The sequence below is a fragment of the Pocillopora damicornis genome, chromosome 5 (genome assembly GCF_964200805.1).
Source record: "Pocillopora damicornis chromosome 5, jaPocDami1.2, whole genome shotgun sequence".
NCBI classification, from domain to species: domain Eukaryota; kingdom Metazoa; phylum Cnidaria; class Anthozoa; order Scleractinia; family Pocilloporidae; genus Pocillopora; species Pocillopora damicornis.
In genome coordinates this window covers 8947398-8970987 of record NC_142674.1, presented here as the reverse complement: position 1 = coordinate 8970987, position 23590 = coordinate 8947398, and the positions used below count along the sequence as shown (strand labels likewise).

At 34.9% G+C, this 23590-nt stretch overlaps 2 protein-coding genes and 1 long non-coding RNA gene across 7 annotated transcripts; 1 reads left to right on the top strand and 2 right to left on the bottom strand.

Moving 5' to 3' along the window:
* Positions 1–1492: 1492 nt before the first annotated feature.
* On the top strand, positions 1493–20647 carry LOC113666132 (protein NEDD1). 5 transcript variants are annotated; one of them, XM_027181890.2, is made up of 15 exons: positions 1493–1760; positions 2992–3080; positions 3256–3372; positions 3922–4062; positions 7019–7248; positions 8171–8259; positions 9137–9240; positions 9736–9955; positions 10834–10944; positions 13706–14181; positions 14839–14944; positions 16331–16517; positions 16937–17003; positions 17867–17980; positions 18692–20647. In XM_027181890.2, exons 1-14 carry the CDS (start codon positions 1631–1633, stop codon positions 17969–17971), a joined length of 2172 nt encoding a protein of 723 aa, XP_027037691.2. In that variant the 5' UTR covers positions 1493–1630; the 3' UTR covers positions 17972–17980; positions 18692–20647. The 5 variants fall into 5 exon arrangements, with proteins under 5 accessions (XP_027037691.2, XP_027037690.2, XP_089063727.1 ...); XM_027181889.2 differs by having other exon boundaries at positions 18689–20647; XM_089207601.1 differs by lacking the exon at positions 18692–20647 and adding an exon at positions 18325–18342.
* Positions 14723–15308, bottom strand: LOC149045043 (uncharacterized). The gene is made up of 2 exons (XR_016186952.1): positions 15182–15308; positions 14723–14926 (listed from the first exon to the last, which is right to left on the bottom strand). It is a non-coding gene; the product is annotated as an uncharacterized LOC149045043 (long non-coding RNA).
* LOC113666134 (uncharacterized) lies at positions 20631–23568 on the bottom strand. Its single transcript, XM_027181894.2, has one exon. The coding sequence runs from the start codon at positions 23214–23216 to the stop codon at positions 22038–22040; it is 1179 nt and encodes a 392-aa protein (XP_027037695.2). The 5' UTR covers positions 23217–23568; the 3' UTR covers positions 20631–22037.
* Positions 23569–23590: the final 22 nt, after the last annotated feature.

Here is a 23590-nt window from a genome sequence, read left to right as displayed (position 1 = left end):
ATCCGGCTCTTAAATATACCTGGCAAATTTCCGACACTTCTTTAGCTTTTCTAGACATCAAAATTTCAATTGAAGGCAACGGCTTATGTACTAGTGTTTACTACAAACCTACAGATTCACATAGTTACTTGTTGTATTCATCCTCACATCCATCACACGTCAAGAACTCCATACCTTTTTCACAGTTTCTCAGACTTCGCCGTTTATGTAGTGACGACTCTGATTTTTCCGAAAAATCAGAGGCAATGAGCCAGTTTTTCGATAAACGCGGCTATCCTGTTTCTGTCGTTCAAGCGGGCTACCACCGCGCCCAACTAATCGATCGACAGGCAGCACTACAAACGGCTGAGAAGGAGAACACTGACCGCATTCCATTTACTCTTACATTTCACCCTCACAACCACGCAGTTAAATCTATCATTCTTAAAAATTTTAAATTACTCCAAAACGATTCAGAGACTGGCACTATCTTTTCGCAACCCCCACTTATTTCATTCAAACGCGACAAAAACATAGGCAACTTTTTAGTCAGGAGTTCATTTCAAACCTGTGACCAATCTGGAACTTTTAAATGCGCTCGCTCACGATGCAAAACTTGTCCTTTCATTCATAACGTAGAGAAAATATCGGGACCCAAAAGATCTATTAAGATCATTGATCACTTTACGTGTACCTCCGCCAATGTTATTTACTGCATAACTTGCACTTATTGCAATAAGTTATACATCGGCGAAACAGGAAGACGATTGGGTGACCGATTCCGAGAACACCTTCGCGATGTGGAAAGAAATGACAAGGACGCATCCAAACCAGTCGCTAGACACTTTAATCTTCCTTATCATTCTAAACAGCATATGGCAGTTTGCGGCCTTTCCTTACATCTAGGCAGTTCGGAAAGCCGTAAAACACTAGAACAAAAATTTATATTCCAAATCGGCACCCTCAATCCCCACGGAATCAACGAGCGCTTTTCATTCAACTAATTTATTCCTGTTTTCTCGTCACCACATTCCCACCAATGGCGTAGCTCCACTTCCTACATATAAATCCACACACAACCCACAATTCCTCTAATCGCTCTGACGAAGGGCTAACGCTCGAAACGTCAGCTTTTTTACCCTTTACGGTGGCTAATTTACGTTTTCAACCCAGTTGTTAACACTAAATTACCACATATTTACAACTCTGCTCCCTGTGCGTTGTTGAATGAACGGGTAAGTTCAGGGGCGTTGCAGTTATTAATCTTAAATTAAGAAATCTCCGCCAACTAGAGCGCCCAGTTTCCGTTTTTCAAGCACCCGCCACAACTCCTTTTTTCTGAATTTTGCCTCATGGTCACGCATCTGGCGCGACGATATCTATTCGGATCGTTTTTCATTTTTCCGCGCGAATCGAGTAAAGTGTGTCTAAATCTAGGGAACTATCAAGGACCATGGCACTATAGGCTCTGAGCCCAATAAATTGTTGGTCAGTGGATAAGAATATTGCGAAAAGTATCATGGGAAGGTGGGTGATTGCGAACAAAAAAATGGCGGTAATATTGGGCTTATGTCGGATGTCAATTACTTCTCGAAGCACAACATGTAAAAATAGAACGGACTGAGCGAAGGAGGGGGTCAAAAAGGCTAGGATGACTACAAAGTTACGACTTGCGTCGTCTGGAGGCGATGTAAAGATTTGGGACATGCCAGAATTGAACATAGCGAAAGCCTTCAGCCCTCACTCTCAACCTGTGGGTTCGTTGTGTTGGAGCCCCAACAGTATCTTTTGCTTTATATCATAGTGTGTTTTATTCGTCTAGACAATGCTATCTCGTTAAATGATATATTTTACATTTGTCAGTATTCTCTTCATGTATTTATTCAAGCTTGCGGTATGAAATGGCCTCAATTAATGATTGTTTTCGTTTAAAGAATCTTTAGGGCAGTGGATACTTTTAATTATTTGAATTGCTAATATTGTAGTTGGAGTCCGTGCGATATTTACACTTTAAGATGATGCCACAGAAGGGTTCGCCAAGGCTATGGAAAACTAAGAAGGAACCAGATTATGGGTGTGGGCATAAAGAGCCATGGAAAATGTTCTGAAAACTATTCTTCTGTGAGTGAAAAAAGAAAGAAGTACATTTCTGCTAATGATTATTTTTACTTAATCTTGAGACCAAACTTTCAATCCAAAGTAATCATGAACATCAAAAAAGTATTGGAAAAGGTCATAGAATCTTGTGATATCTTATAAATTAAAGTGTAGTAAATCTCTTTGAAGAGTAGGATCTTCTCTGTGAAGAAAAAAAAAATCTCTGTTGTTACAAATGAGCCATTGTTGAACCAGATAACAGTCTCATTCCAACATCCTAAATTTTTGCTACTAAAGAGAGGTTTTAAATTGCTTAGAACAAAATGACTTGTTGGCTATTGTGCAGTGAGGGTTAAGAGTTGCATGTCGTATGGAAGGTGCTTGGACACAAAAACAAAACTAAACAAGATACAGTGGAGTCTAAACCTTCCAAAGCCTCAGGAGGAGAGTTTTAAACTCAATGAATGGGAATTCCCTCTCTTTTGAACAAAGTGTAATAACATTACCAGTTCTTTCAACCTTGATAGGGTAGATGTTATTTATTAAATTTTTAAAATTTTTTTCTGATGAAGCAAGTGTAGCTTTGGGAGGGAAGGATTGCTCAAAGACTTTCTTGTTGGATGAAAAATTTCCTCCTCTCTGAGAATAAACATAGAAGAAAGTTATATAGGGATGACAATGCTTACAAACTTATAACATAATGATAAGGTTCTGAATCAGTCCTGGAACAGTTTGCCAACACTCCTCCTACCCAAGAGTTTTTCTTAGCAGACTGTAATTGTCCCTAAGTGTGGTGGATGTTAGAAAATCTTACATAATATATGAATCTTGGCATTGGTTATTAGAACACCACTGTAGTTCTTTCTTTAGTTGATGTGGGAATTTTGTCGAACAGTGAATCCTTAACATTGTCAGATCAGTGTTTGGCTAGTGCTGCTAATGACAAAGTTGTTGTCACATATGTTAAGAGGGATGAGTATGATACTGCTGAAATTACTGCTGGGGTGAGTGCAATTACTTTAAGTTCATGTTGCTTAACAATTCCTTGTTAAGGAAACCACTAACTCTCTTTTTGATAGATATTATCAAAGCTTTCTGTAACTATTTATATTTTTCATTTAGTTCTTACAAGAATTATGTCATGCTCATTTGCTTTATTATATTCTTTGAAAATTTCAGGAAGGAAACACTTGTGTGGCCTTTAATTCATCTTCTCGTTATTTGCTTACCGGTGGAAATAGTAAAACTCTTAATATTTGGGACATGAAAACAAAAAGTGTAAAGAAAACATATAAGGTAAGTCACAATATGAAGAGAAACCTCAATTACTTTGTGAGAAATTATTCATTTTTTAATAGATTACTTTGAATTCACATAAGGAAGTAAAATCGACTTCAATTTCAATATCTTCATGATGAAATTTCAAATTTAGAAAGCATCCCAACCTAAATTGTCTCTTCTGGGCTGAGATCATCAATATTTATAAAGAATACAAAAAAAGTGTGTCCACATGCTATTTACGCATAGGTTGGAAAGAATCAGAAATCTCATGAGTGAGCACAGCTGACAAGTGAGATACAAGGGTATTGTGTCTTGTGTCCTCCCTCATCTGATACTTTTGTCTATTTTCATCACCAGTTTGCTGGATAGTGTAGTGAAATTGTGACTAGTTTCTTATACTTTTAATTTGTTTGTCACTTTTGTAGCAGGTATACAATACCTTGTTAGTAATTATAGTAAACTGTTATCATGGTATTGTATAAACAATTGTAGTACGTGTATTTTTGGCTGGATTTGCCAATGAAATGGACACTAAAGTAAACTGGTACATAATTTATTTAACAGGATCACAAGGACATTGTGTCTTGTGTAGCTTTTAACTGGAATGACACATCTATTGCGTCAGGGTCAGTGAATGGAGACATACTTCTTCACAATGTTATGACAGGACAAGCCTCAGATCCTCTGAGATTAGCCAAAACACAGGTATGTAGTAGATGTACCCTAGGATGTTTTTCTGTCATTTTTCATTGTACATGTATGGACTATTAGATTTAGGCTAAGAACTACTGTAGTTCTGTATTATTCCAATTTTTTGCCTTTCTGATACAACATTGGCTACTTCAGGGAATGTAAATAAAATAAAATATACCACTCTGCTTGATTTCAAAGCAATGTAGGTGATGTTATCATGCAATAGAACACTTGAGCCATGACAAGTTGTCTGTAAAAAAAACATCCCAACATTAGCATTGATGTCAAAACTATTGTACAGGAAAACCACCCTGTCAACTTATGATCAATTTAGGCATTTGAAAGTGTACACCCAAACTTAATCCTGGGGTAGAATGCATTGAACTTAGAGACCTTTTATTTTAAACTAGACTGTTCAGATCTTTTGTTTTCACTATTAGTCATAAGGATTTTCTTTGTTATTGTGTGTGAGCATCGCCACATTTGGAACTCATTGTCCCAATTTTTTTTCTAATTATTTGTATCACCTACATTGCTTTTATATCATGCATAATGATCAGAATTGCTAAATAAAAAGAAATTCTGTAGCACAAGGGCCTCAGTCAAATCATCCATGTAATCAACATGTTACTGAAGGACAACTTTAAACAAATATTGAATTTTTTACTTTTTTAAATTTCATATTTGATTTGAAATGTCTTTTGGCCAAGAATCATAGTTACTGGTTGTCTAGAAAATTAAAATGAAACTATTATCACAGAAAAAAGTACATGAAGTTTGGAAAGGAATGCACCTGCATATCAACATGTGTTGCACTTATTCAAGTTTCTGTGTTCAATTTGTCTCTTAGGTTGACCCACCCCCTCTCAATATTGAAGTATCACAAGATAATTAGAGTGGCACTTCAATAAATTTTTTGATGAAAGAAATTTCCTTGTTTTTCTTATCATAAAAGTAAAAGAATAGTTGCAATCGAATAAACCCTCACAATTCTACAAGCAGTCAAAGCTAAATTTTTTATGTTCACAATGGCACATCTTGCATCTTGGGTCAGGCAAGGTTGTTATGTCATCCCAGGAACCATGCGACAAGGCTGTAATGCCAAGACAGGAAATACTTTTGGGAATTTCACTTTCTTTAAACATCAAAGACTTTCCATAAAGCCAAGTCATATAAAGACTCAAACTCGTACAATGACAATATGACTCTGAAGTATTCAAACCTTCATATATATTGGAATTTGACACAGATAGAGAAAATCAATTGTGTGCCCAAATCAAAGGCTTGATATAATCATTGGAACGTGGACACAACTGAGAAAAAACTCTATTGGACTCTTACAAGCTCATCTCAAGAAGGGCACATGCCCAAAAAGTCTAAGATACAATGCAAGTGTGAACATTGCATTTGAGAAAGATTTTAAATCAGATATCTAAGCATGATGAAGAAGTAGAGCATGACCTTGCAGGAGTACTGGTGAAATTTCACCACAGATGCAGTGAGAGACAATTGCAACAAAGCTCAGAAACCTAGCAAAAGCAAAAACTAGAAAGATAGATGTAGTAGAACTTTCAAAGAACACAGAATTAGTGGCCATAGATTCAAGCCATTTAGAAGCAAGTGAGGTAAATAAATTAGCCTTGGAAGCAAAAGCTAAAATGAACAAAGGTAACAAGCTTCTTGTAAATTTGGGAACATCAGCAGGCAATAGAGAAACTGAATCTCATACTTGTACATTCACTGCCTCCTTAGAAATGAACAGCAAGAGTGAAACATAACCCAAATAAAATAAAAGCAGCTGAAGACTGCACAAAGAAAAAAAACCCAAACAAACAAACAAAAAAACAAAAAAGCAAGAGACAAAGGTCAAAGGATTAAAGCATGAGTCACACAAACAGCACACCGAGAACCTGTCATAAAACAACAGATGAAGAAATTCACAGCTGGTAAATCTGCCTCAGAAAAAGTGAGCATAGTTGAGAGATTCACAGGGAATTGATCCTTGACACACAGACACATTACAGAGAGATGGGGATCCACCAATACATACTTTTTTATTATTTTTTTGTATTATCCTTCAAGCAAAATGATTTGTTATAGGAGAAGTGTTAGGCTTCCTAACAACAAATTTTTCATGCTCTACATTTGCAAAGACATTTAGATTGTAAAAATACACTTTGAGAATAGAGGACACCTAGATGAAATTTTAGAGAAATGTATTTCTGAAGTTTATTCTACTGGGAGAGAAAAGTCACTCGAAAACAAAGAAAATGTAGGTTGTAGTGTGTGTTGGGTTGTAGTGTGACTGCTTTCTAACTAAATGATGTGAATAATGTTAAATTGGTTCTTGCGATGATGTCATAAGCCAACCCACCCCATTTCCCCTATTTCTCGGTCATAAACATGATTAAGGCCAATTTTTTGGGTCTTTGAATACCTATTAAAAAAAAAAAAGCTAATTAAAATAGATGCAACATTAATTGTTTTGGACTTTGTTATCAGTAAGACAAGGAATAAATTTTGGTGGGAAAAAAATTTGGGGGGTTAGTTGCAGTTTCAGTCCTAATTTAAAACATTTCTGTGTTGTGCAATATTATATCAGGGCATGGGAGCGGGAAAAGAAGCAAAACAAGTGTTTCCAGCAGTACATTTATCCTACCAAAACCTTAGACATTGGCCATATATTTAGATTATTGTGATTTATGTGGTAGTGGTCTTTTGTGATTTTAAAGTGGTAGTTGTTTTGATCCATAGTGTACCATTATAGCTGAAACTCTCAAACATGGTTATTTTATCCTTTTAGTTCTTTTTTGTAATGTTAGCTCAGGAGTATCCATCTAAAGGAGCTTGAAATGTCTAATAAAGATAACAGAATTGTAACACTCAGAGCAGAGCAATGGTTAAACTGCAGTTTCTTATGAGCTGACAAAAGGAAGTACATGATGGAAATGAATTTTTTTCTTTACAGGCAGTGCGAGACATTCAGTTTTCACACTTCAAAAAGAGTTTATTGGGTGCTGTTAGTGACGATGGAGCTCTTAATCTTTGGGATTCTAACACAAAAAAACTATCAACATCATTTGCCTCTGATCACAAAGGACCTGCAACAGGATTAAGTTTCTCACCCATGAATGATATGCTTCTGTGTAGTGTGGGACTCGACAAAAGAATTGTGTTCTATGATGTTCAGCAGAAAAAGTAATGTAGTACTATTACACCATTATCATGTTGTAATAAATAATAGATAAACCCTTTGGATCATAAGCAACCCAAAATTAATCGTTCCATTTTATCTGATGCCGTACATGTATATATGTATCACTACATACACTAGTATCTTCTCTTTTTGTTTTGTTTTTTTTGTTTGCTTGCTTTTTCTAACATTACTACTACGTTTTTTCTCTGTAATTTTATTTGGTGGCCTTTTCAACACCTTAGAAATAATGTTTGTTATTTTTGATAAACCTCCTTTGGTGATTATATATTCTTTAATAACTAAAATTCAGTTGTTACAGTTTTTTGATGTTAATCCTCAATGAAGCCCTTCCTTCTAGAACTTCAAGCTTCTAGTGAGCCACTTCCCCTAACAAACTTCCGAAAAAAAATGTCACATGAGATAATGATGCTATGCAAAGGGCTCTGTTGTAGTTTAAAATTAATCTCGGGTCAGAATGATTAAAACTAGTTTCAATTGATATAATTTTTTTCTTTTGCTAGTTACATTTCAGTCTTTTTAAGAAGTAAAAATGGAAATCAGACTAGTTTGAGATCACTTTGAGCTGATATCTTGTTAAACTACAGTGTATATAACAGTTGGATTGTATTGCAATACATTTAGGCCAAGCAACCAACAGTTTAGTTCAAATTTTCCTTTTATCTTACTGTTGCTATTTATTTTCTCTTTGTTTTAAATAGTGTAAGTCAACACCTCATACCCTTTGTAAAAACCCATCCATTAAACAGATGTCCACTTAATTCTAACCCTAGCTTGGATAACTATCGTGAACTACCACATGTACATGTAGGTGGTTCATACATGCCTTCTTTTATTTCATTACACCTGAAAAGGAAGACAAGGTTTGTTTCCACTGTCATTCATTTTTTTGCTGTTTCTTCAAAGGTCAGTTAAAGTTATGATGGCAGAATCTCCCCTGACATCTGTTGATTTTATGTCTGATGGAGGAACATTGGCAGTTGGTTCAACTAGAGGTATAGTTGTGTTTGTCCGTTGTTTTGTTTTTGTTTTTGTTTTTGTTTTTGTGAGTCACATGTATTTACTTTCCTTTTTTTTGGCTCACATTAACACTTTAACTCCCAAAGGTAATGAAGTGGTATCTTTTCCCTTTAAAATCTGTTCATTATCCAGCAAACAGGTGATCAGAATACTCAAATTTGTCTGGTAGAAAATGTTATCTCAATCTAACACCAAATTCTTGTAACTGATGTACAAGGAAATGTTAGCAGCTAGATGGGAGAATTAACAATCAGATTCTGGGAGTGAAAGGGTTATTAACACATTGAAAACTTCAGAATGATCTTAATTCTTTGGTCTTTTCTCTAAAAGTACTGCAATGAAACTTTGTTAAATTAATACAAGCTATTATCTAATGATTAGAGGAGACAAAATCAGGATAACTATGGAAGAAAATGACAATCTATCCAAAGCTGTTTGGCATTGATGTAAATTTCCTTAGCCTTTGTTTAACAGTGGCAGTAAGAAAACCTTAGTTCATGTAACATATATCAGTTTACTACATAACATCCACTTTGTAGTTATAGTACAGTGGGCTTAAGATACTTTCCATAGCAAGAATGAAAAATTTTTAATTTTTTTGTTTTGTTTTGTCTTGTCTTTGTTTTTGTTTTGGTTATACTTGCAAGGGCTTTTGTTTTTGGTTATGCTTGCAAGGGCTAGGACTATTTGGAGCCAAATAACCATTATGTACACTCCATTTAGTCAAAGCTTAAGGTAATCATAGTAACTTGCCTGTAGTTTTGTCAATACTAGCGTGGTTACACAGGAAGTTGTAAAAAAAGATAAAGGTCAACCTTAAGATTTGATCCTAACTTGTTTTGGAATCTGTAGGTAAAATCTACATCTATGACTTGCGTAGCGGATCCAGTCCAGTCAACACAAGAGTGGCACACAAAACATCTGTTCAATCACTTTCATTCCAGTCATCGACAAAGGTTAGGAAAGTTAAGCCTGTCTTTACCCAGCCCTGGTTTTGTATTTTTCAACTCTAAGGACAAATCAGCATTTCACTTAAACTATAATTAACTGTTTGAGTGACTTTTTAATGGGAGGGTGAATCAAAAAAATAAATTCCTCTGAACTCAGTTTGGTTAGAACCTCTTCTTCTGGTCCTGGTAGTCCTTAAAGAAGATTTTATGGAAATATCTGTTTGAGAAATGGTGTAGGTTGAAATACTTGTTATGGCAAAATAATCAGTAAAGGCCTTTAAAGAATATAGAAGAGAAGAGGAAGTGAGGTGTTTTGAAGAAATAGGGTGCTCAATGGAATATTCTGTTGGCTGACAAGTTTACATGGATGGAGGTAAAGCTAGGCTGGGGATTAAACTGGGCAGGTGTTAGTAGCTGGAGTGAGAAAGCCTAAAATTGCTGCAAATATGGTTGTGGCTGACTGTTGCTAACAAATAATGCCTTGCCTCTGTCTACCTACAGGTTAATAGTTTAGGAAATAGCAAAAGCTCAAAACCTGTGACTTCAAATACTAAACCTACACCAAATCCAGTGTCAACAGAAGCACAGCCTGCTTCAACAAGCATTGTACCAACCATTACAGATGTAAATGTACCAGATCACACTTCACACACTCCACTATCAAAACAAAATGGAATTAAAAATGAAGAATCAGAGGATTTATTCTCACCTTTAAGAGAAGGTTTGTACATCAGTGTTTCAAGAGCCAATAAGAAGCAAATTGAAGGCAGATATTTTTTACCTAATGCAGTGACTAAGAAAAAATTCTTTGTATGGTTTTCTACCACTATTTAATCAACTATCAGTGAAATGCCAAATGAAAGTGTGAGTTATTCACTGGGTGAGAAGTCCACCTTGGAAATACTTGGGCATTGTTGGTCTGCCAGGAAGTAACCCAACCAGTTACATGATTTTTTTTTCCAGCAAAATTTTAATTGTTCTTTGATGATGGGTTGGGTACATTATTCTATTAGTGAATCACTCTCATATTTGAGTCTTAAAAAGGGTTAAAATTGCGGAGTCTTTTGATAAGTTAGCCAATTCTTTGCTTTTAGATCTGCTGTTCTTGTCCTTGTTCTTTTCCTAAGGTTAAAAGGTCTCTCTCAGCAGTTTTATGTTTACTAAGCTTGTTTTCAGAATTTTACCCTGAGTTGAAAAAATTCTTGTACTGATTCTACAAAAGTTTATGTTACCTAAAGGATTTCTTGACCAGTAGTTGAAGGATCATTAAGCTTATCTATCTTACCCTTTTACCCATAAGAGTGACTAGCATCTTTTTTCTCCTTAAACAATATCACCCCTGAATCAAACATAAAGGTTACAAGAATAAAGGAAATGATGACCTATGAGAGAAGCTCTGGATTGTTAAACAAATTCTTCTTGTCAGAATCTTAGGAAATGTATAGGGAACAGTATGGGGAATACGCACACTAATGTTAGGAAATAAAGGGTTAATACATATACAATGTAGATGAATTAGCAAAGAAGAAGCAGTCATTTAACACCTTTCTCTATCACCATTGTTTCAAAAGGTAATACTTCTTTATTTCTTTTTATTAGTCAAAACAGCAGCTGTAGAGGCTCCCAGTAGGCAAACTAATGAGCCACCCCTCCCTGGTTCAGGAGAGGCATCTCCTTCATACAACTTAAAAGAAAACAATCCACCAGATGGTAAGATGCATGTGTTTCTTTGTGCATAGTTTTCTTAGTAGTGACCTATCATTAGGCAAAATGTTGAAGAATATTATTTATTGAGTATCATGAAGCAAAATTGAACAATGTTATACTTGATTTCATAATTCAAGTTTGAATTTATGACAAAAATTTCACAACCTTGATGTTACTTTATTTCTGGAAGATTGCAAGTACTGTCAGTCTATCAATTGTCTTTCATGTTGTTTACCAATTATATGAAGGTGCTTTTAATACATGTTAGGAATTCATTATAGAAAATGACTTGCCTTGAGAGAATGGTGTGAGGTAATGACCAATGAATGTAGATAATTTGGTCCAGCAGACTTATGGAATAAAGGCAAAATTAAAGTAATGATTATTTGTTATTAAAAAATACATCAGTGGGAATGGGTAATTTTTACTCCCCTGGAAAAGGAAGGGCTCAATGTTTTTAAACAGAGGTTTGTTTTGAAGCATGAAATATAGTTTGGAGCAGGTCCTTGTAACTGCAATTTTGTGGTTAGATTGTAATTGTATGCTAAGAAAATCAATAATTTATTGGTAGGTTGATACCTGATGAACAATCATCTTTGTTGTATAGAAATGCTCTCAGTTCAGTTCCAAAACTCTTCTAGCTAAAGCACATGGTAAAATTCATTGAAAGAAAAGTTGAAAGATCAGGGTTTAAAATTTTTGTTTGAAGATGTATAATTTAGATCAATACCATATTATCAATGACAAAGGAAGATAAGATACAATTCTTATATTTTGGGCCCTTTTCTTGCTATGGAATATTTAGTTTAAGATTGCAGTCATTACATATTTTAAGCAAAACAACTTCTTAAAATAAACATTTCCAAAGTAAAACTATGTCTATTCAGTGGTTCAATCAGTGCAATGGTAATTTTTACTGATGAATGATGTGTGCTCGTTGGGACATTTTCCCAAGAAAAGATTCTTCAGCTTACATGGAAATACATTTTACCACCTATTTACTGTATACACTATGTTAGTCTGCAAGGAGAGGCCATCACCTCATTGTAATGGAGACTTCAATATAACAAGCTCCTTACAGTAATTTCACACATGGTATATTTCAGTAATAATATTATTTCAGTGGTCACAGGTGGCATTTTTGTTTCTGTCTTTTAACAATTGTTATATCTTCTCCATATTTAAAGCAACTTTATTAAAATTTTTATGACCAAAGAGAAACAGTTATAGCAAAGAAGATTCTTTGCATCTAGAGTTACTCTCTCTGGGTGGGAGAGCTGTGCTTAGTAAATTGTTTTCAAACTGAATTATTTTAACAAATAATGATTAGAGTTTCACAAGGTGATGATTTATCATGAATTTGTTATAAGGTAAGAACAATGTTGTAAGTCTGAAATGATATATTAAATATTAAGTTATTTTACATTGAATTTCATTGTAAAAATAAGGCCATTTGTCTAAATTATGGAAAATCATCGTAAAATCAATTTCTTTATCATTAACAGATCTATGTTTCTCTCTAAACTGTTTTGTAAAACTCCATTGCTTGTCATGGGTGTATTTAATACTATCTGCAGGGGCTTTGCTCTTGCAGAGATGTCCAGGGGAGTAAGGGTAGCTTGGGGGCATCTCTCATGTTGAGATTTTCTCAGGCAATTCTTAATACTAAACTGAAAACCAAGCAATACAAACAAAGATGAACAGAAAACACAGGTCCATTGATGTATACTTCAGACCCTATTCAGGTTTATTCTGTTCCCTTTTCTCCTACAAGAGGGTATATAATAACTTTGATAAGTTTTCTTAAATTTTGCAGTTTACAACAGTAATGCAACAACATGTTGCTTATAAAGAAATTTTGTATTGACTGGATTGTTAAAAAATAGTTTTATTCTGTTAGAGAATGAAGTGAGGGGGAAGCAGGTTTTTATTCCTAAATATAGAAGATTCCCCTAACCCAGAGGTTTACTGTTGCTTTCTGGAGTTTTCTTTTTTAACTTTTAGTGATAGAGAAATATTGCCATGGCATTTTTTCTTGAATTTAGAAGTACATAAAATTCACCTAATTATCAGTCACCTGCAAGTTTAAGAAAATAAGTTTAGGTTGAGACTCTATTTTCAACTAAATTCAAATCATTTTGCCTGCTTAAGGTGAAACCGTCTACCATAGTTAAGCAAGAAAGTTTGAGATGCTTGCAGAATTTTGCAAAGATCATCAAAAAGGTGTAACATCTACTTCCCAATTGGACTTCACTTGTAAATTAACACCAGTACCTACACATGTCCTATCACAATGTCATTTGAATCTCAGTCTATAAATCTGTAGAGATTACATGGATTTTTCCGGGAAAGAGTAATGGTAAAGGACAGTCAAATTGTGAAATTGAATATGTAGCATATCTTGTCTCAGTGTTTTGCTTAGATGCTTCTCATTTGTTCATGAATGTTTCTTGTGAAAGAAACAGAAATGGACAAAACCTGTGAGCTTTTTTATTTGTTTCTGATATTTCAAGATGTATAGGATTAAAGTTTGGCATACTATTTTATAATCATTAAAAAAAAAACATACCCAGTAGAAACTACAGCTCTGTCTGAGGCTTTTGTGTATTCTTAGTTGTTGTTTAGCCCTTGTTTATATTGTTTGCAGTGTTATGGGGCAATCTCTGAGTTGATGCTAAATAATTATTTCAATCTTTAATTTGATTACTCAGTAGTGATTGTGGAACAGTGTGAGTTTAAATTCATCAACTGATTTCTGTTATAGGATCAGGAATATTTTCTCCAATTGGGAGCAATCTGTCTTCCCTGTCAACCAGACAGTTGCATCACCCTGCTGAAGTGACAGCCACAACAAAAAACAGTTTACGTCAAGATTTAAACTCACCAAGAACACTTGCAGTAACCACAGCAAATGAAGCAACAGCTTCAACTGTTCAAAGTAACCGATCACCTGGTGCCAGAGCCCACACTGACTCGAGCACTGGTCAGGATCTGGTGGGTGACAGTAGAACCAAATCCTCATCAGATGCTGTTTTCAGTGGGAATCTGTCACCCAGTATTACTAGGGCCCAGTTTGGGAGAAATCAAAGAAAACGTTTTTCTGGAGAATATGCTGATTCACAGGTTACTAAAGGGAGCCTACATGCTGAGGCAGATGTACAGCAACCAATCAGTATCTCACCCTCTGGATCTCTCAGAAGTGAAAATTTAGTTGCACAACTAGAAAGCAGTGGGCAAAAGGTATTTTGTCATTTTCTTTGATAAATAAATACAAGTAACCTGAACACAAGCTGAGTGGTTCATTCTCTCATGATAATTGTTCCTCCTCTTCCTGAATGGAATGTCTATCCATTTCAAGCTTTATATACCTCCATGGTTTCACCACATTCCTGGACAATTTGTTAAGGCCTATTTGTTCTCCAGGCAAGGGAGATTCATTGTAAGGTTAAAGGTGTTTTGCTCAAGGGAAAAAAGACATACCCAGGGCTTGTCCCGGATTAGGAGGTCTTATAGGTAAAAACTGTTGCTATTAGATATAGGTTTTGTCAGATTGACCCTTGGTATTAAGTTGCATCATATTTGGTATCTGCATGCACAACAAAATGTCAGTTTTTACTCTAAATTCAACATCTCTTTCATTGCCTCCATTTTCTGCCTCCTTATTCAGCAAGAAACTTTCCAGGTCCTAGTACCTTTTACAGGTAACCTTTTGTGGAATGTAAATATATTACATTGACAGGAAGATAACAAGTAAATTAAAGCAATTAAGCAAACAATAATCAACAGTTGATTGTAACTACATTTAGCTATCAATTAACCCATATATGAGATGAAATGTATTGACATTATCACTGCTTGATCATCAGTAACACTGTAATGTGTCTTAATGTTCTTCAGTCACCACTTGGATCTCCATCCAATCACAGAAGGTTAGCAGATGGTGGTTCAAGAATACGTGATCAGTCTGTTGGCCAAAGTACAGGACCTAAAGTACCAGAAACAGGTTATTAGACCATTGTAATTAATTGGCAAATATTTCAATAACAATATATGAAACAGTTATTTTTTATTTTAATTCTTGTCTCCACTTCGAGATAGAGGATTTTATTTTCTGGTAAGTTAATAAAGAGATAAAGTGGAATTTGTGATAAGAGGCACCATTTTCAGCTGTCACCATGTATTAAGTGGTTGGTTTTCAAAGTCCCAAAAATTTCTTTCACTTAAGTACTGTAATTTTCACCTCTATAAAGTGTTCTCTTCTGTAAGCAGCCTTGGTCACCCTTAACTGAGTCGTAATGGCCTGCTTGTCTTCCACCTGTATTAATAAACAGTCACTTTATGTGGAACCAGCCTAATTATAACTATGAATAATCTCTGATATCAAAATTATTCCATGTTTATCTCCTGAGATAAATGCTAGCACTTTGAATTCAAATGTTCTCAATGCATAATAGATTATCTTTCTTCTTGATACTATGAGGACAAAATGGTGTCTTTATAGTGTTTGACCTCTGCTCTGTGAAGGCTTTATTTGGTATCCAGTCAAGTCACCAACAGTTCAACTCGTCAATGTATAAAATTGAGTAGAGACATCGGCAAGTTGGTCTTCAATCCAGTACAACTTATTAGAAGTTAAACATATAGAAAAGTAAAAGATTGTGAGTAAAAAAACAATTTTTTTCTTCCAACAAAGTTTATAAGGATCCCGTAGTGAATAAAGCAAGGTAAACATCACCAATGACTGTGAAATCTTCAGATGCAAATGAGTTATTGTGTGACAACAATGCTGTAAAGAATCATCATGTCAAACTTTAATAGAAAATTCTTTTTACTTCCAACAAAGTTTATAAGGATCTCAAGGCAAATAAAGCTTTATACTATTTATAAATACTTATTTAGTATAGTTTTTTAATAAAGATCTTGTCAAGAAAGTCAAGTTTTTTTTTAAAAATCTGAGCAATTGACATGATGATTCTTTACAATGTTGTTGTCACACAATAACTCATTCGTGTCTAAAGCTTTTTTGGTTATTAGAGATCCTTAAAAACTTAAAAATATTGGAAGAAAAAATTTGTTTTTTTACAAAAGATCTTTTACTTTTCTTTATATTTAACTTCTAATAAGTTGTACTGGATTGAAGACCAACCCGCCTACGTCTCTACTTGATTTTATATGTTGGCAAGTTAGCGTTGGCGAGTTGAACTGTCAGCAACTTGACTGTAATTCCTTTATTTAGCTGTTAATGCCATTCTCTGTGGGTGACCAGTTAATATGGGTTTAACTGTAGTTTTCAATTTTAACTGAGTTTTAACTCAATAGAAAGGAGATCTTGATTAGTAGTTTCAATTGTAATAAACGTTTTTTTTTTTTTTTGTCAAATCTTTTTCAGTGTCACCTGGTGAGAGTTTAATATTTGATAATGTAAATCGTAGTCCAGATCCTTTACCAAGTGGAGCTGTTGGTATGGCAACTACAATTACTGATGTGGGTGCAATTGGTGCCAGTAATGCAGGCTTATTACCATTTCAAGTACAATTTATTAAGAACCTGATTGATGAATCACTGGATGAGTTCAGGTATAAAATTTGATTGAATTTGTGATTCATATGGAAACATTATCATCAATCTTTCAATGCAGGGATTTCAATAAAACCCAGTTGCCAACTCTCTACCATTGCTCTCTAACATTTTTTTTTGTTGGGGGGGGGGGGGGACAACATTTCCTTACTGTGGAGCTACCTATTCCCCCAGCAACTGCCAATGGGAAAAGTTATTTAAACCACAGCAATGTCGTATGGAAAAATATTTTTTGCTGTCAGTTGAAAGATCTCTTGTGGAGTTGTCAATAAATTTAAGTACATAGGATATTTATAAATTGAATTTGATTTTTCTCATGAGTTTCATTTACCTTGCAATGTTTATTTTATTTATTATCATTATTTAACTATTAGTTTTGTTTACTTTTAGTTTAACATATTTTTCTTTGTATTGGTAGGGTTGCATTACACAGGGACATTGTTAATGTACAGGTTGAAATGCTGAGACAGTTTCAAATACAGAAAGTAAGTCTGGTCTTTTTGAAAACCTCTAGAAAAGAAACTTGTAATGTTAGCTTTAATTTTAGGTAAGCTACGTGTGCATGGATGGTTGAAAATGCAAAGGAAGAAGAATTGGTGATAAATTATGATCCTGCCTGAAACAATCCTTGTTTTCTTTACAAAGAATTGTATTATAAATATATTTTGCTCTTTCTTAAAATGTAAAACTATTGCTACAGCAATCTAGCTCTTATAGCTTTAAACTGGATCTGAATTTAAGTCAGGGCTCTAAGCTCAAATGTTTTCAAAGTTTCCATTTGGTGACCTAAAATCATCAAAAGGTAACTAAAAATGAAACTTTTCCTGGAAAAAAGAAAACACGAGCTGGCAATATTTTTATGTTCATCAGGTATTCTCAAAGCTTGGCACTAGAGAAACCAAAGGGAGAGAGAGAAAAATTTTCAAAAAGAAAACATTGGAGCTCTCATTATATTTTATGCAAATTTTATTCATACTGTCACCTGAGACCATAGGCACAAATAATAAACACATTAGAGTTTGCTACATTGCAACTTAACATTGGTTGTCATATTGGTGACTTAGTTTAATTGCCAAAAAAGTGGCAGCCAAAATAGTGACAGCTTGAAGCTGTCATAGGTGGTTCTTCTCAGCTCTAAACCTTTTCATAAGGATAAAACAAAGGATGGAAGCCTTCTAAAGCAAAGCAGTAGTATAGTGCATAATCTGGAAATATAAAAGACACAACTCATGTCTAAAACACAGTTAGACAGATTGAGAGTGATTTCATAGTTACTGTTACATTTCCTTCATACAAATAGGTGAACTAGTGAAGCTATAGTAACAGCTTTGCTAATTTTTTTTAACAGAATGAATTAAAAGGGATGCTAGAAAAGTATTCAGTCAATGAAGCCTTGATCTCTGAGATTGAAAGATTAAAAGAAGAGAACAATAGACTTAAATCCAAATATTGAGACTGTTGGGTAAGTTCTTTTTATCTTTTTCAGCAGTAACTGTTTTCATCAAAAGTCATCACCATTGATTTATTTGGTCACTATGTTTTTTGTTTTTTTTTTAACTAATTATTTTAAAGATAACATGCATTCAGAGAGCTCCTTGAACAAACTGTAGCACCATTGTTTGTATCTTTGATTATCATGAACTTTCACAATCATCATTTTCAAATGGTCAAATCAAAGGTACATATGGGTTCATCGTTAGTCACCAGTAGTGTAACTACTTCCAGTTTCCCTGTGGTTTTTATAAATGCCTTCCTCAAACCACTAGTGGTTATGGTCAAATCAAAGTTGTGTGTGTTCTTTCAAAGTTCCTAGGAGTGCACCTTACTTTCAATATCTGCAGTTTGATAAATGCCATCCTCAAGGTACTATTGGTGATTGTTTAAAATATACCTTTAAAAAAAAATGTTTACATTTGGTAGTTGCTTCAACAGGTGGAAAAATTGTCTGAAGTTAATTGCATTTATCAGAACACCAATGACTAGATTGTGTATGAAATTCAAATGATGAGAATCCATCAATTTAGTGTTTATCATTGACCCACATTATTACTGATATCAGTAGTTCTTTCCAATCTTATATTTCTAATTCCCTCTAAAATATCATCATACATGAAGTATGAAATAATGGAACCATCAATGACAATCAATTTATTGTTTTCTTGATCAACAGCAGCTGTTCCTTTTACACACAGTAGATTGAGAGATACAGTACAGACACGACTGACAGAGATATGCATTGAATATATATCACATAAAATTCCATGTTTGTTGTTGTAGTTTTACAGTTTTAAGAAACAATGATAATCAAATGGCTTTCATTTAATGATTGGCTAGCAAGAATTATCACATCAGGGTTTTAGGTGACTTGGCAAGCATAGTGGAATTCATACAAAATGAAACCTACCAAGAAAATGCACAGTTAGTTTGTATCCACTTGAAAGAGTTTTCTATTTATTTATTTATTTCTTTTTGTACATTCTTGCATGCTTGCCCAGCTGACTTTTTATTAATTATATCCAAAATGAGGTAAATTCTCTTAGACCTGTGATTACTTTTTTAAGAACAACTGGTTAAAAAGGAATGATTGGTGTTGCTTTTGTTTTGTGGGCCAAGTATGTGCCAGTAACCCTTAAAGTGCCACTAACTCCAAAAATTTTTTTGAACAAAATAAATCTCCTTGTCCTGTGGATAGCAAAGTCGCATCTATTCAAGGGGTTTTTTTCTATGAATTTTTAAAGATCCTGAAATTGGCCTCCTTGATAACGACTGAGAATTAGGGGAGTTGGGACAGGTTGACTTAAGACATCATCCCAAGAACCTATTTGACATTATTCACATCATTTAGTAAGAAGGCAGTCACACAACAACCTAGGAAAGAACCCTAGAAGTATGCAGGGTGGCTCCATTCAACCTTGTTCATTTAGCTTCTGATTCTTGAGCTAATTTTTTGACATCACTTGCTTTTAAATGGATTGAATCTGTGGTCAATGACACTATGTTCCTTGAAACTTGTATTACATTTGGCTTTCTAGTGTTTGCTTACTCTAATGAGGCTTAATGCAATTGCAAAAATTCTTTCACTGTGATGATCAGTAAAACAAGGAAATGTATTTCATCAAAGAAATTTTTTGGGGGTTAGTGGCTATTGAATATTGTACTTTAGACTTACAATGAAAATCTGATTGGTCTAGGGCAATCAATCAATCAATCAATTTACAATAGCTAGTGAAGTTGACAAGATAAATACAAGATCTGCAGCTGATATTGCATTTATCATGTTGAGATCAAAGTGTGCGTAGTCTCCAAGCCCATCATCCATATAGTGTTCTCAAACTTTTGCAGCCTGAGAGAGGACCTCAAAACTACTTCTTTTGTAGATTGTTTGTTACATGTGTGAAAAAACAAACATTTAATATGAAAAAAACAACCTTTAGTATGATGTGATGAATTCTCAAGCCTTGTGTCTGTCTTTTTTTTTGCCCTAGCCTTTGGCTTCATTAGACAAGTCAGACCTTGGTTTTTATAATTTAGGATATCATGCCCAGCCTCATCCACTAATTGCTTATTATTTTGTGCATAAGAAATCGGTAGTGCAAGCTATATTTCATCCATCATAATGTTTGTAAATGCATGTTACAAAATAAATTACAGAGGTCAAATATTTTCTAGTACCAGTAAACATAACTGAAATAATCTGTGCACATTTTACTAAACAGAAAGGGTTTTCTACATTTCAGTTCATTTGAAGAATCAATTGAGGATTGTAGTGATAGCTGTAATCTTTGCTGATGTGTTAATGATTGACCTTTTTCTGATTTGGGGGGGGGGGGGAGTAATTTTTTGTGATAGCATTGAAGATTTTGAAGATTGAAATATGTTTTGGCATGATTCATTCATTATAGGGAAAATTGTGAATGTGCAGAATCCTATTTGTAGATGTGGAACTTTAAATTGAGTTGTTAGAATATAGGAATGGTTCCTTTTCTGCCGTATGTTTATATTCTTAATCAAATGACGAGTTCAGCCATAGTCTAAAGAGACGAAAGAGTCGTAAATATTTAATAATTAAATAAGGCTGAGGAGTATTTTCTTAGGATTCAATGCAATGTGAATAAAAGATGGAACTCCAGTTTATTATCTTGCATCTTTCATCTTGATAAATTGATAAATAAATTTTAATTATTAAATTACTCAAGAAATGAAAGTATTTAACATTCTCAAATGCATTTACAAAATAAAGCATTATGACTAAGACAGTAAGATAATGCACATGAGCATAAATCTTCTGGCATTTTATCACAAATGCTTCAATCTGATTGACTGCCTTACTTGCCATCTCATCTAACATAAGTAGAAAGTGTGGCCTTAGAGTGTGAATTTGAACAAATTAAAATGAAGACAATTTTAAAACAGCCAGTAGAATTTTCTCAAACAACATTAAATTATTATTTCTTGGTATGCAGGATAGTTGATTTGGGTGTCGCCCTGATTTATCAACCAGAGATCTTAAGCTCCTCATCTATTGTTTGTTAGGCTAGGTGATAAAGAGCATGAAATAAATGAATCTCCAGTGTTGACAGAATTTCTTCCCTTTTATTCAAAAGGATATCCTCCCTTGAGGTAACAGTTTTCCTCCCTAAGTAATTGTTCAAGAAATTTTATTTTATTTACCTAGCCTAGGGGGTATGCCTTAATTACTCCAAAGGTTTCCATTCTTTGAGTCATTTCACTCTGAATTAAGTGGTCTTACTTGGGCTATGATTTCCAACAAAACCACATTGCCTAGAGAAACCTCTGCTGTTTATATTCAAAATGAACAACAGAAAAAAACTAAAATATTTCATTTGAGTTGTGTCTATTGGTGAATTTCACCAATGCTTGACTTCAGCACTGATAGAAAGCCCACAGTAAAGCATAATGGTCTGCACACCAAGTGCAAATTTCAGAAGCTGAGTGTATAAACAGGTTTGATCTGAGAGTCCAGGTCTGACACTGAGCATGAAGAATTGCATGTTTTGAAAATGAGGTTAGGACTGTGAGAACCTAGTGGGTACAATGTAAACAAGGATTCCAAGGGGTGCCTTGCAAAAGGGCCAGATTTGATGGTTTCCAATTGTTCCACAGGCATTGCATTGAGTTAAAGGGGCTCTTGTTTCACTTGATAAAGCATTCCAAGTTGACAATATTTCATTCCTCATAACATTCTCATCTATAGCTAAGTTGCCTTTGGTTCCTCATATGGTCCAAAGAAAGTCATGTTGACTCACAACAAATTTCTCTTTCATGGATAGATAAATAGTTTATTTTTTGCTTTTCTTTGTTCATCAGCTTGGGATACCTTCGTTTGGGATTTAAAAAAATATCAGCCAATGCTCAGTATGCCTGCACTAAGTTGATACTATCAAGAGACATGGATGCTTGTTTCATAGCCTTTCCCATAGGATTTCAGAAAGTTCTGCCAAGTGACAAGTGTCTGAGTTCAGCAGTTTTATGCATCATGGTCATTATACGGGTGAACCTTACTGAAGCTTTGGAATAACAAATGCTACAAATGATACGGCACCAGTCATAAGGGTCATAAGAATCTTCATTGTCAGATCTACAGTGATGCGAATTCCAAGGATTTTAAGACCCATGTCTGACTCACATAATGCCATATACTGGAATAATTGTATATCTTCAACAGGTAGATCTGCTGTCCAGGAGGTCACCTTTAACTGACATCGCTTTGAGGCTTGCACAACTATGCGATGAACCGCGGCTGCAACTACCGATGGGGGGTACAGTTTGACAACAATGCTTACCAAATCAAAAAGAACACCACCCGCATATTGCCAGAGTTTATAATTTTCACCAAATGAAGAACTGAAATAAGCAAAGCTAAAAGTGATCACATCTATTACATGGTATGCTAAAGCAAAAGAAATAACTATATTGAAATCTGCCTGTGTTGTTTCCAGTGAGGTTTGTAATTGATGGTGTTTTTTCAAAATTTCTGTTGGTTTTAATTCATGAGACTTCATTTGTTCTATAACAGTATCAATTTGTAAACTGTGAACATGGCAAACAAATCCATAAACGCTGAGCCACGTTGCCCACCAGCCTGTAGCATACACAACAACGGTTATGTAGACTGCATAGTGCCACAATTCAGAGAAGAAAGGAAGCCAGTGAATTATGAAAAATACGGCTCCAAGAGCCCATAGAGATGCAGACATTAAGGTATACCATCGAGCAATACGGTTTAACTTCTGCTGCCATACATGTGAGACATTTTGTACGCTGTAAACGAGCTCCAAAAACTGGCCACGGTTAAAATAATAGACGGTGAAAATGAACGGACACAGCAAATTGAGGCATGTTGGAACACTGTTCATAATTTCACCCATGTGAATCGTTTCCTTTTTAAAGCCGTAATGTATAAAATCCAAACACATAACAGCTGCAAGAGATCCTAACCACAAAAAGAACACAAATCCGCGATAAACCCGCCAGGCGAATTCAAATTTCACGTTGGAGGGCTTCCACATGCCGAGAATCTGTAATATGTAGTAACAAGGCCTAATCACATCCGATGAGCGTAGCCCAACATCCACGAAAGGTATCCTTTCCTCAAAAGAATTGTAAGAAGTACTTAATGACACGTCCCTGTGCCTCGAATTAATTTCTGCTCTTCCGCAAATCTCAGCTAAAGACATTCTGGAGTTATCACCTAACTCAAGTCTCAAAGTCTACAATATATTTATTGCGCTTCAGTACGCTTCAGTTTCTCACATATCGTTTAAACGATGTTACAAGAGGACAATGGGGGAGAGGGGTGGGTTGGGGTGATCTAGCCCACGGTTAAGATAAATCTCAGCTAAATAAGGAAGAGTTCAAGATGTTTCAATCACAGGTTACAACCAACTCCCCGCCCCTCTCCATTAGGTTTTATGAAGGTTTCCCTGATAAATTGCGTGCAGACATACAATGTCAGTGTAAAGTGCACAGCCTACGAACAAGACACAATGACCCGGTCAGGAATTAAACATGACTTTTGCGCAACAGCGTCTCCCACTGAGCTCTTATACTT